General features: G+C 31.6%; 1 protein-coding gene across 3 annotated transcripts in view; it reads left to right on the top strand.

Annotated features, from left to right (window-relative positions):
• Pcdh15 (protocadherin related 15) overlaps positions 1-14,487 on the top strand; it is a 1,472,709-nt gene that overhangs the window by 1,218,920 nt on the left and 239,302 nt on the right. For all 3 annotated transcript variants that reach the window (XM_063239515.1, XM_063239513.1, XM_063239514.1), the window contains one exon: positions 9,183-9,311. In XM_063239515.1, the coding sequence (XP_063095585.1) occupies positions 9,183-9,311 (129 nt within the window). The remainder of the gene's footprint in view (positions 1-9,182; positions 9,312-14,487) is intronic.

Raw genomic sequence — 14,487 nt, 5'->3', positions numbered from 1 at the left:
CACACCTTGATTTCTGAGTGTTGTAGATCAATTATAGGTGATTGTTTTTCTTACTATTCCCATTCCTTTAATGGAATAGTTGTTTTGTTCATTTTCTGTAGTCAAATGCTTGTGTGCCAACTGCCTTGTCTGCACTACTGCCTGGAAATAACTTGAAAACTACACTGTATTAATAAGCAAAACTCACCAGAATCATGTAATAACACACTGGTTTTAGTTGGAATGACTCTTTGGACCTATATGGTACCTTAGCTAGGGTCGTAAAAGAATGCTCTCCTCACATTTACCTGAGAATCTAAGAAACATTTACCATGTATAAGACATATAACTTGATATTTGGGTAACTTTATACTTAGTTACAACTGACAGAAGATGAGGATAAATACTTAATCTTATAATCTGCCCATAATTATTTGTGTCATTTTTTACAAATTGGATAAAGTGTTAGTCAGGAAATAAAGTATGTAGAATATTTTTAGGAAATAATTAGACTTCGAAAAACCACTTAATTAAATCATTAATTAACTAATTTTTATATAGAATACGCTTTATTTTTATAGCATGCATGTGTTAGATACATTCACAGAACTCAGTGAGAGTCTCTATAAGTAAATAACAAAGAACTTGAACTACAATAAATGTTTAATGTGTAATTTGTATGGACAGCGATAGGGGAAATCTTTAAGGAAAGGTTAAATTATTTAACATAAAGTAAAAGTATAATAACAGTGAAGAGTGAATATTCAGATCCATTGGTATGTAAAAAGGATCTTACATAGCTTTGAGTTAGATCATATTGTAATTCAGAAACTGATGTCAAGGATATTAGCTGGGACATTTTAAAACTGGATTTAAAAAAACTATCAGACACGAGAAAAGATCAAAAGTAAATTGTATATTTAGATGCCAGGCATAGTCACAATACACTAACTACAGTATTGTTCATTCAAAATGCAAAATAAGTCCTGGGTAAAATAAGTGATTTCATCTCTGTCAGACACTTTTTAGTAGCATGTTGTGTACGCAGCTCTTCGCTAATTGTTGAAAGCCTTTGTTTTGTCATTTTTAATAAGTAGTAAGGTTTCTTTCAATTTAATAATCTACTCATACTGAGTAAATTTTATTTTTAAATGGTTGTATAAAAATATTAGTAAAGTTGTGGGGATGTATCTCACTGGTAAACACTTCCCTAGTATGCCTAAAGCTCTGAGTTCAATCCCCAGCTGTGCAAAAGGAAAAAAATAAATAGGTAAAACATTTAGAATTTAAAGAAACAAAGGTTCTTTGGGTAGCTTAGCCATTAATATAACTTTAGGAATATAGTTTTAGATGAATGTATACTTGAAGTAAAAATTCTAGAATAATTATCTCATATTTTGATAGGGTTCTTGGTATTTAAACATATAAAATTATGTTCTTGCTATAGTAGAATAGACAATTTAACATTAATATGCATGAGTTTTAAGGTGAATATTTAATGAGCACAAACCAGATGCAGTTGGATTTTACTTAAATCAAAATTGACTACTGGCATTTTTTGTGAAATAGACTGTCAGTGTAAATTTGAAAGTTTTATGATGAAAACCTACTTGACCTCTTACTTCTAAGTGGGAATAGGGCATAGGAGAGCAAACACTGTACATGTTATTAAGTTTTTGGAAAGAATAGTTTGAAAATTTTGTTTGAATATTCTATATTTTCCTCTTCCAAATTTTCCTTCATTAATAATAGTTTCAATCTTTATATGTTAAATAATTTTTAGTTTATTATTTATAAATATTTAGATTTATTTAGCTATGTTAACCAAGTCAGATAAAATTATGTGTTTGACTTGAATAATTGCTTATTTTTGTTTCTTGTTAAATTTGTTTCCAGTCTTTCTTTGTCATGGTATTTTTGTATTTTGGTTGAACACTTTGGTTGTTCTGAACACTTTATGTATAGGTTAATTTTTAAACACTTGCACTTTACCTATACATTTAGAGCGGTAGCTTGCTAGACATTTCCCCTATTCTATTTTTCACCAGCAAATTGCATGACTGCCAAGACTACCTGTAAAGAAACAGAATATCTGAATCTAGTAAGCTTAAATAATTAATCAAAAATCTCATAGCAAACATATGCCCTAGTTCTGTTTACTTCAACGATTAATTCTATCAAACATCAAACAACTAACACCAATTATTCTCAAACTCTTCCCAAAAGTAAAGAGGAGAGAACCCTACTCAACACATACTAGAGGCCGTCATCATCCGGATGCCACAACCAGACACAGATACTGAGAATTCTACAGACATTGTGCATCGTGAATGTTAACACAAATTGCTCAACACGATGAGTAAAGTAAATGCAGCAGTTTATTGACGTGATTTTACAACATTACCAACTGGAGTTTATTCCTGGAATGAAAAGCAGAGGTCTGGGGCTGGGGAGTTAGCTCAGCGGCATAAGCACCTGCCTTCAAGCAGGAGATCTTGAGTTCGATGCCCCATACCAATGATAAAAAAAAAAAAAAAAAAATGAGGTCCTCGGTCCTTACCCAAAACTTGATTTACATACTGAAATTATTAGCACCTGAGGATAGGATTTCCTGAGTTACACACTACCACCACTGTGCATGTGTGTGCAAGGCACAACTTTTACACAGAGAAACTACACAAGCCTCCTCCTCTCATTACTTTTCTACTATTTCTACACTTGGCTCTCACATATTTTCTCTGGAGTCTTTTCTGTTTTTAACCTCAGTGCTGGCAGTTGAATCCAGGGCCTTTAGAGTGAATTGCACTTTAAACCCTTTAATCCTTCAGCCTCCTTCTCAAAATGCTGAGATTATAGGCATGCACCACCATGCCTGTCTTTTCCGAGGTCTTAGAAGCTCCAGAAGAATATTGGTATTTCACTCAAATTTCTCTTTTTCCCATTACAGACCTTCCTCTTTCCCAGTGTGTTCCTGGAGTGTCTCTTCTCTTAAAATACAGCCCAACTGGCTCAAGACCAAGTCCTTCACATTCAATCCCCATCTGTCTCTGGCTCCTTTTTTCTCCCCATATCCCTTTAAAAAGACGTACCTTTCTCTCTTTCTCTGAAAGGCCCTTTCTGAAAGACAGCTCAGCTTTTTCTAGATTGTGAAAGAAACTCTATCAAATGCATAAGGCTGTCTTGATTCTTGACATTACAGCTACAAGATTACCGACTTTAGTTATCAATAAAAATACTTCAGCTTAGCATTATCTAAATAGTATGACCCTGATACATCATCTAAATCGTGTGCCTGTGGCGCAAAACATACATATCTTCCTTCGTATAGTGACTTAACATTAAAAAAGTTATTAAAGCTGATACAGTATATTGCAATTATCCCAAATTTTAATATATCTATTTAATTGAAAGAAATTTTATTTGTACTACAGAGGAACTTTGACTTCAAAAGGCTTTTTTTTTTTTTTTTTTTTTTGCTTTTTTCTACTTTCTTTTAGGTAAAACTGTCAATATTCCTTGAAATTTTATCTGTTTATGAGAAGGTAGAAAATAATTTATTTTCAAAAGAATTAAAAATATTTTAAAATAAAAAAGTAATCTGAAAGCACTCATATTCTTTTCTTGACACTCATTGATGATCTGCCTTTTGGGCAAAAATAATAGACACTCTTTTTGAATATCAAGGAACACACTTACGGAGAAAAGTAGTGTCTGCCTTTCTGTCACATAATTGTAACCCGTTATATCCATAATCGTGATCACACTCTGAGAAGTTAACCATGACAAGGAGTAGCTCAGAGACAGAAGGCTTGCTTAATATGTACAAGACTTTGGGTTCAAATTACAACAACAACAACTAATAATAATAATATTTATTTTAATAATAGCAGAATATACCCTAATTAACTTCTTAACATCAAGACTATTTTTACTGATTTATTGAGATAGCAAAGAATATTATTTCTCTGCAGGTTTAGCTCATCTGGAACTTTATAAAAAAGCAATTGTACCTTTAAAATGAAATTTTTTTTATTTAAAAAAGGAATGATTGAAGTAAAGTAGTATCATTTCTCTGAAACTGATTTTTGCTTCCTTAGTAAAAACATGAAAATAATTCTCATTTGATTCCTATAGTGACTACGTATCTCTGGTCAGATAACTTTTGAACGTACATGCATCTTAATGAATTTCAGTTATCAAATACAAACAAAACAACACAGAACAAATAAGTATACTATGGAAATATTATTTCCTGCTTATTGTAAGTTTAATAAATTTCAAGGCAAAATCAAATGGTTAAACGATAAAAATTTAAAGATTTTCTATTAAGTACAAACTGATGGCACTTCTTTTATCTTTCTAGGCAATACCTCCAAAATTGTTTAGTAAATTTTATTGTTATACTCTTTTTTAAAATTCCCATTAAGTTGAGTAATAAGAAAAAGTTTTTAAAAGACTCATTAAATTAGTATTTTTTGTTTTTAAGTTGATTTCTCTTTAAACAGAGGCTAACTTAAGTGACATTATTTGTATGAGGAAGAAAAAATCTTATAAGTCATTTTGTAAAAACTAGTATGCTCAAGTCCTTTGGAAAAATTTTAAGAGCCAGGCATGGTGGTGCATGCCTGTAATCCCAGCACTTGGGAGGTTGAAGCAGGAGACTGTTGCAAGTTTGAGACCAGCCTGGGCTACAAAGTGAGTTCAAGGCGAGCCCAAACTGCATAGCGAGACCTTGTCTCAAAAGAAAAAATAAATAAATAAAAATAAAAATAAAAATAAGAAAGAAATGTTTAGCCAAATATTTAATTAGTAATGTTTTCTTTATATCTTTAATTATCTGCATGAGTTTAATTTATTTTGGTGCTTCACGTATTTATATATTTGTTAAATTTGGAATGACTGAGGTAGGTCTTTTAAAAATTCTTATTTTATAAAGTATTAATAATAGAAGACATCCTAAAGATGAAATTCAAAGTCAGTGTTTTACAGATGGGGTGGAAGTTCACAAATGGTGGACTCGCTGAGCAGGGTGAGCAGCCGTTTGTGCAGCCAGAGCTCACCAGAGCTCCACGTTCATCAGCCTTTTCAACGTAGTCACCTCTTTTTTCTAAAGCAACCACGTTTTCATTGCTTATTGATTGGCACAATGTGATTGGCATAAAGTGAAAATCCTAAATAAACTGACTAAGCTGGAGTAACTTTCTATTTAACTCATATAATGGATTCTTGTAAATAGATATTTCTCTCCTTGCATCATTGAGGTAAGATACTGTCTAAATTATATGTTAATTAAAATACATTTGCTATCAACATTTAATAATGCAAAAAACATTGATGAAATTGGCTAAGTATGGTAAATAAAATTTTTTATGTTAGAAACTTTATTTTGGCCCCATAATTCTGTTTCACTTTTATTTTGGCTTTTACATTTCTTGTTATTTAGATAATACACAAGCATTGTGCATAAATATATACACTATGCATTTTACAGAATTTTTTATGGGTATTGTTTCCAAATAAGTGGTCTAATATTTTTTCATAAGCAGAATGACTATATTTTGTGAAATCTGGTCTCTCATCAATGAATACCATTATATACAAGTTATTTTCTGGTAAGATAGCATTTTTTAGAATATTACCTATTTATACAAATTAATTATATCAGTTTCCACATTGGCAAATATCAGTGGCCAACTACATTATTTCATTCTGTATTTTAAAAAAAATTATGAGAACATATTTTCATTTAGACCCACATCAATAGAAAATCCTCATCATACTTTTGTCTTTAACAATTAGACTATGAATACATTTTAAACCTTACTTACCTTATACGTCCAAGTAAGTTCCTAGTAATTTAACATATTTGATTGGTGATTAAAAAAATTCATAATTTAAAAGAACAGAAAATCATGAAATAACTGGTTTGTTCTTATGAGTTGAAAATATGCTTTGGTTCCATGAGTAAACACTGTTGTCATTAAGTATGAATTTTTATCTCACATTTTCATGCTACATTAAACCAAAGATCCTAATCAGTGTCTTCATTTCAGAGATGTACCACCTTATGAAAACAAATGTGTATTCAGACTACCTACTACCATAGAAATATCTAAGCCACTGATTAAGTTATATTTTGAGGACTCACTTTTTTATTTTGTACCAGGAATGAAATTCACCACCTCGTGCTCGCTAGGCAGGCGCTTATGCCACTTAACTAACTCCCCAGCCTGAGGATTTATCCTTGATTTAAATCTAAGTGCAACCTAAGGCAAAATTAAAATTTTCAATGATCACAAAATTAATAATTTACAATATGTAATACTGGAATACAATTATTTCCAGAATTCGCCTGTGGTATTTTAAACGACAGTAAAATTATTTCCTGTAGTCATTTGTAGTATTTAACATTTCAATTATCACCAATAGTAGAATTGGAAGTTGATGTAGTTTTTGAGAAGATAATCACTAGGCAAGTTTTTTCGATAAAAAGTAGATATAGCTTTTTTATCAGTTTTATTAATGTCTTTAATTAACATAAATTAATTTTTAAAATACTGCAAGTTTGTTAGGCTGACATATAGTCTTTTATCTTCTTTAAACTACAAATTTAAAAACTGAAAATCTTTTTTTAATAAATAGTATAAATATATCATGGGCCACAGAGTTATACTGAAGCAGTGTTGCCAATCTCCTGAATCCTTCTAAAACAGTTTACATAATCATGTTTTCCCGGTGCTCCATATGTATCATTTCTACAGATGCAAAATAATAGTCAATAGATTAATATGTAGCCAGAATATACACTTTTTATTGGTTATTCAATTGACTTTAATTCAAATGATCTTCAAATGTTTCAAGAAATGCATGTCAAAAATCATTGTGTATGTGTTCATGACTTTTGCATCTCATGTAAAATTCACCAAGAAATATTCCTAAATTGTACATAGATAGCAGCTTCTATTAGCACAAAATATGGACTTTTAAATTAACATTTTAGTGTATTTGGTGTGCAATTATCTGCTGTTACCCAAGCACAGATCATGTTCTGGTGGTGAATCAAGAATTGTCTGGAAATGTACTGCTCCCTGACATGAAGAAGGAAAAATTCTAAGATTAGAATGATAAAAAAAAAAAGTTCGGCGTCTTGGTAGGGAAAGCTGGATAGGGCGGCACAGAGAAGCCAAATGGTTTACAGAAAGCTAGCAGACTCTTCTGTGGTCCTTCCGATTTTTGCCTCAGGCCATCAATTTTAATGTTTTGTTCACCCTCGGGCACATTGTGAACTTCTGCAACTGTAAAAACGTCTTTACTTTTGTTACTAGTTTAATATCTGACCTGAGTTTTAAAGAAATAACATCTTTTAAACCATTTTTTTCTGAAAAAAGCAATGTACTTTTCTTAAAGAATATTTGAAAAAATATAAATGTTAAACATGAAAATAAAATGCCATCTAATCAGATAGCATTTGAATTTCTTTATGGAGATATTTAGAATAGATGTATAAACACATATTTTGTATGTATACATCATTAATATTAAAGAATTTGATAAAAATATAACATGTAAACAGAGTCCAAAAATCATCACTATGTCTGTTAATAAATTGATAGACTAAATACACTTGTGTAACCACTAGTCATTACGATAAACAGCAATTAGTAAGCACTGAAAAGTCTGACCTTATGATTATCACAGTCCATGTTACATTTTCTCCACCAAAGGACCCTGTCCTGACATACATTACTATTGATTATAACTGTTTTTTAAAATTTATATAAATGAAATACAATTTGTACTATTTTGTATCAGAATTATTTGACTCAAATTTATTTATGTGGTCAGCAGTAGTTATTGTCTTGGTCATGTATACTGCACTGTGTGCAGAAAACACCATATAAATATCTACTATTGGTGGATATTTGGATTTTTTTTCTAGAATTTGGCTATATAATGCTCTTTAGAGGATCATTATGCACGTCTTTAAATAAAATTTTAATTGAATTTTAAATATTATAAATCATAAATCAGGAATGGCTATGTGAATTTTCACAGCAGTCCACTGTTTTACCCAGATAAAGAAATAATTCATTACCACGACCAAGCATTTCCCTGCTTTGCATAGTAATTTTTTAATTACTCATTATTTTGTATGAAAAAAACACAGAGACTTGGAATAAAATTATATTGTTTTAGAGAGGATTTACTTTAGTGTCTATTAACATAAGGGTGTTTCACCTTAATCTAATCAGTGTTGAATGTCAGGTTTAAATCTGAGGAAAACCTGGTCGTTTTGTCAGACATATTCTTTCACACAGTCCAGAATTTCAGTGATCCCAACAGAACGCATCTCTATATCAACCTTTTTTTTCTTGGAAAATTTTAACCACATCCTCGCCATGACATCCACAGACCTCTTTAAAATCACCCAGCCTTACTCAGTTCTTTATGTTCAGCTTTATAGTCTCCCTCCTAATTCTCTAGTCATCAGAAGGACTTATTCTTATTTTCTTCTTTTAAAAAAAGATTGGATAAATTTCTCATAGTTTTGTTGGTGTTCAGTCTTTGATTATAACCAACTCATTGGTTTGCATATTTTCTGGTTGCAGCAGAACAATTTTTAACTTTTAAGTAATATCACTTATTCGTATATTCACTAGATTACAATTGCAATTAGCTACATATTCATAAAGTAATAATTTTGCATGTGGAAAGTGTTCACCTTCTTTGTTGGAATGTAAACCTTGAAAATTACTAAGATAATAGTTACTAATATTAACTTATGACAATATTTATTTTTATGGCTTAGTATTTTATAAAGTATGTGTTTTGTTTTTAAATGATGAAAAATATAAGTGTAAAAGCTCTAATAATAGTATATTTCAGTTAGAAATTCAAGCTTGCAACCCATAAAATATAAATAAGATAAAGGTAAAATCATGTTCTAAAGCGTAAGCCTCCAAGAACTACTTGACATTTTCAAGATTGCTTGCTCTTTAGTGTCATTGTTTGTTTTTCCTGTTTGTTTTAGAAGTACAAAAATCATAGGCTGCTATGTCTTCTCCATTTTTTCTATTTTGGAATAAAAGACTGGGGATATAAATGAGGGACGTGTCATATAGTGAAAACACAATATGACCACTAAACAATTTTTAAAAAAATAGCTCCTCTTACATTTAATTTTTTTTTTTTTTTTCTTCAAGACCTCAACTGCCACAGTAAATGTGGTAGTAACAGATGTCAATGATAATGCTCCGGTGTTTGATCCCTATCTGCCTAGAAATTTATCTGTGGTAGAGGAAGAAGCCAATGCCTTTGTGGGTCAAGTAAGGGTAAGTTGAATGCATATTCAAAATGCAATACATATATAATACATAAAAATGTACACCTATATACATAAATATAAATCATATACATATAAATTTATATATATTTTAAAGTACAGAATTTCTTATATTTTAATTTTGAAAAGAAATAAAGCTGTTATATGCCTGCTGAATATACTTCAAAATGTTATATGCCATGCAGGTTTAATTTATTAAGCATCATGATTATATTTTATTATTTAATTTAAATATTAATTAGGTTAGTATTTAACTTACATTGGTTATTCTTTTTTTTATACATGGTTTTCTTTTTTAGAGAGCTATATAATTAAATAGACCATCAGGTCTGGATATAGACATATGTAAATCTAGATGTGAACTTGTATGATTTTTTCATATATATCTTTAACATCGGTGTGGCCTATTTTTCATGCATACTTTTTGGTTAACATTCTCAGCCTTCATTTGCAAATATGTTCTTCTGATTCCTGTGTGGATGTATTAGACAGTTTCTGATGTTCCTTTAGTGAATAATGTTCTTTCCATTTAAACATAAGTCATTGCTTCTTTAGTTGGACCATGCTTGGTCTTGAACATAGAAGCGCAAGTATTTTGAAGAATCTCCCTTAGAAGAGACATCTGCATGGTCTTAAGTAATACTTGTCAGCTTTGCAATACTAGCATGACATACCTGAGGCAACTAACTTTATAAAAGGGAAGAATTCATTTGCTCAGCATTTTGTAGGTTCAAGTTCCAGCATCATTTATATGGTCCTCTAGTGAAGGGAATACATCATGGTAGGGTTAATAGCAGCACAAACCATTCATATGTGGGCCAGTAACAAACAGAAAGTGAGAGACTAATGTCCAGCTCATTTTTGAAGCTTATCATCAGTGACCTAATGATATCCCACCAGACCCAGTTTCTTAAAGGTTCCATCACCTGCTAATAGTGCTACTCTCAGAAAAAATTCTTCAACACTTGAACCTTTAGGGAACATCCATCTAAGCCAGAACACAGGAAATAATTCTTCTGTGTGAAAGAAGCATAAGCTACACATTTGGGATTTGTATCGCAAATCCAAGTTTGAGGGCCCTGATTTTCACCTGATAAATGTCTTCACTTTTTCACGGAAAGCTTACGGGTGCTTCTTCAGTGAAGTTTTCCTGTATTTCTGCTACTCTTACAATCTACCTGAAGATCTCGATTGTAATCCATTCTTTTCAGGCTGCAGAAGTTGAATCTTTCTTTAAATACCATCACAGAGCTCAAGGCTTTCAAATCATGTCTTGAGATTTTCTTTTGCTAATTTGAGATGTTTCCTTTTTTCCTTTTAGTGAACTGACGGTGCTTACAGCAGCAGTCACCTCAATAGTGATTGTCCTTGTCATTCTCTTTTGACTATTTTAAATCTTGTACATATTTCATTTTAAAAATCCTCTTCACTTCAAGCCACCTCAGTTCTCCTTAGAAAAAATATGTACCATCAGGATGTTACATGAGGCTGTGGTTTCTTGTTGCTAACTGACCAGCAAGCAATTAAAATTTAGAAGTTTCACCAAGGGAAAATGTTGAGAAAAAAGATTCTGGTACAGTTCTTTTGAGACCTTCAGATAACGTTAAGAGGTAATTAAGTTATTAAGCCACAGTAGGGAAAGAAGAAAGGTAAGGGAGAAATTAAGCAGGAGAAAATTCACCTATCAAAGCAATTGCCCTTATACCAGCTGTCACAGAACAAGAACCCAATCTCAAGGGTGAACTCAATGAAAAGATATAAGATCATGGCCCAACATGATCCCTCTTGAAAAGCGATTGAAATGAACAATTCAGAGACATTCTTTTTCAACAAATGCTGTGAGACAGGTTGGCAAATTTTGGCCTTTAATTTATTCATCACAAGTGAGTAGAAAAATTCTAATGTAGGAAAATTCCTTAAGGGGGGCAGTTAATCAGATGCTAACTGCTAGAGTTTGGGTCAGGACATAACAAGATTCTCTGAGGGATGTGAGTGGGTACTGATACTATCTCGTCTATCAAGTAAATAATATGACAAAACTACTCCAGGGCATGTATAAAATGATAGGAGAGGAAGTGATTCTAAAATTGGCTCATAAACATTGAATACTAATAATAGGCAAGTTGGGAATGGTTGGAGATTGTTTAGAGAAAATGAAAAGAAAAAAATAAAGGAATAGAGAAATAAAAAATGACAATGCCACATCATTAAAAATTCATACCATATTTTATAAATGGTATGAAATAGAAATAGGACTCATGAGTAGTCTGAGCTTAGCAAAATTAGACTTGTATATTATAAAGAATATTCCTAGCAATCTAGCTGAAACATAATATCCCGATAATGTGTGACTTACACTACTTATATTAATGATTAATTCAGTTAGTAAGTCTTTAATGCTCTGTTTTTGAAAAGACAAGTTCTTTTAGTCTATACAGGTACTTGTATTAAACAAACAAACATTGAAATCATTTATGAAAATTATCTTTCCCATTTTCTTAATTTATTTACAATTTAGAATATATCATTATGTGGTATGTATAATTAAAAATCTAAATAAATAAGATTAACTATTAGTCATCTTTTCTTATTTTTAGCACTTTTTCTAGTGATTTTTGTTTCTAAAAACTTAACCTATTTCCTTTTTTTATTAATTTTGTGTTCTTACATTAGATGACTAACGATCTCCAAAATATATTTCAGTATTTATTGGAAATTGACTCACAATTTGATACATTGTCATCGTTCTATTCTTTAGGCAATAATACATTTTCGAAACCTTTATAAGATTTTAATTCATGATTTGAAACAAAGAGGAAAATATCCAAAGCAGGCTGCATCCAGCTGATTCTGCAGTTTCACAGAATCTATAATGTTCTTAAAATGGAATTTTGATGAATCATAATGGTCTCCTGTTGCTACCTAATGATAATTATGTAATACATTAATTTCACTAAATGACTCATACTCCTCTTGTAAAACATAATTTTAATTGTCACCAAAACTATTAAGACACACTTAAAACCAAGTTACATATGCTTAATTATTGTACTGAATTTGAATTATTGGTTTGTGTTTTTGTTCTAATGATATTTTAATGTGAATAATCCAATATTTGTGTTCAAAAGCCAAAGGAAATTTTAATTTACTTTTTAAGGTAGCCTTGTAGTAATAAAACTTATTTACCGAAGAGTAATTATGAAGCAAGATTAAGTATATAGATTATATGCAGCACCTTCCAGCTTAGTAAAAAGTAAACTTCTAACTCTAAGTATTTCATAAAGCTCTTATTATTCAGAAAGTTCAGTATGCCAAAATTAGAATTAAAAAGTTTATCAATATTTTCAAAGACCTTGCAGTAGCAGAATTGTAAAAACTAAACATTGTGCCCAGAATGAAACCTAATGAACACAGAAAGAATATGCCCTATGTCATGTCAAAGGAGTGATATAAATTATTGACTGAAAGTTCTACGAGAGGTTGCAGTGAACAAAGGTGGCCAGGACAGTGTACATGGGAAAATATCAGTCTCAGTTCTTTGTGACCTAAGTAGTGACATTCTTGGTTTGGAAAACACAGAAAAAAGAAATATACCAGTCACAAAGAGGTGATACACAATGAGACTGAGACAGAGACACAGTTTGAAGACACCAGCCCAGCAGTCTGACAACAATGGAAAATTTATTTGAAGTTGTTCTGAAAAAAAATTATAGAAACTTGTTGAATTCAGAGAGTCTTATTCAATAGTGACTGAGGCAAAGAGTTTAAATGTATAGTTTTTGGTTTGGAGTCTTTCACAATATTTTCTGGAAAGACCAGGAGGATTTGGATTCTTATCCTGACAGGACCATAAGCATGCCATTAATTCATCTTCAGAATACGTCCCAGAAACAAAATGCTTCATGCAGGCTGCTGTAGATTTGTGGTGATACCAGAAGATAATTCCAACTAGTCTGTAACTTTGGTTTAGGTCTCCTCAAGCCTAGCTTAAAGGACCAGATTTTTGTTAATTTGTGAGATATACCACAGCAGTAAGTACATTATACAACCTCTGCAAAGGGAAACTGAGCCTTGCATAGACTGTTTCTATGACACTAGAAACAGTGTCCAGATTTACATTCACCTTTTATTTAAATTTTTTGTGTGACTTCTAGACTCACCAAACTGGAAACTCAGACTTCTCATCTTACCTGCTCGCTCTTATTAATGCTAATGCTTTTGTGTGGGTGTCTGTGTGTGTGTGTGTGTGTGTGTGTGTGTGTGTGTGTGTGTGTTAGTGAAAGCTCCATTTCCTTGCCTCTCGGTTATCATTGCACTAGATCATACAGCTCTGTGATTCCACATCTAGTATCACAACAATATACAGAACTTTATGAAGAGTGAAAGCATGGGTTCTGTATACATTTTGAGTTCAAATCTAACTTACCAAAATGATTAATGTGATCTCAAATAAGGAATGTAGCCTCTCTGGTTTTGGGCTCCATTATCAGCAAAATAGGAATAATAGAATTTGTGTAGTGACTGAAGGCATTATGAGCTTGTAATATATGTACCCACTGAGCATAGGAGAGTGAATTTGTTCTTTTACTTCAGCATACTTTGCCACTCTAGTCACTTCAGTGATTCTTTGAGTGTTTATGTGACAGGAGCGGATGCTAGGAGAGCATCGCACGAGGAGGAAGCCTTTCAGTTCATACGGCACCTTACTGAAGATTTTATAAAGGGCTTCTATTCTCCAGATTTAGGAATAATTTCTCATCTTCATTTTTCACAGTAATGCAGGCATAAAAACAAATCAAACAGAAGACGCATACTTGGGAACAATATTATACATTAAGTTTTAATAAGGTTAATTTTCATGCTGAATTAATCGATTCCTTTTAGCCACGGGTAAAAAAAAATATTCTCTGAGTTCTAAAAAAAAGGAGGCTGAAATTATTTAACCTGAAACACAAGTATTTTCTATATGTGAGATATGCGTCTTAAATCTTTGCCGTAGTAGTAGTTCAGATCTAAACCTTTAAGTGCTTTAAACATCATTAGTACACTGCAGTGTTTAAGAAAGGTAATGATGGTGTCATTTAAAAAAAAAGAAATTGATGTTCCCTTCAACTACGCAATTTAATATGGAACAAAAATAAATCTAAAACTCAGTGGTCTGTCTC

The sequence above is a fragment of the Cavia porcellus genome, unplaced genomic scaffold (assembly GCF_034190915.1).
Source record: "Cavia porcellus strain 051 isolate PalLab524CR breed Dunkin Hartley unplaced genomic scaffold, mCavPor4.1 scaffold_28, whole genome shotgun sequence".
NCBI classification, from domain to species: Eukaryota; Metazoa; Chordata; class Mammalia; order Rodentia; family Caviidae; genus Cavia; species Cavia porcellus.
This window is presented reverse-complemented; position numbering and strand designations above follow the sequence as displayed.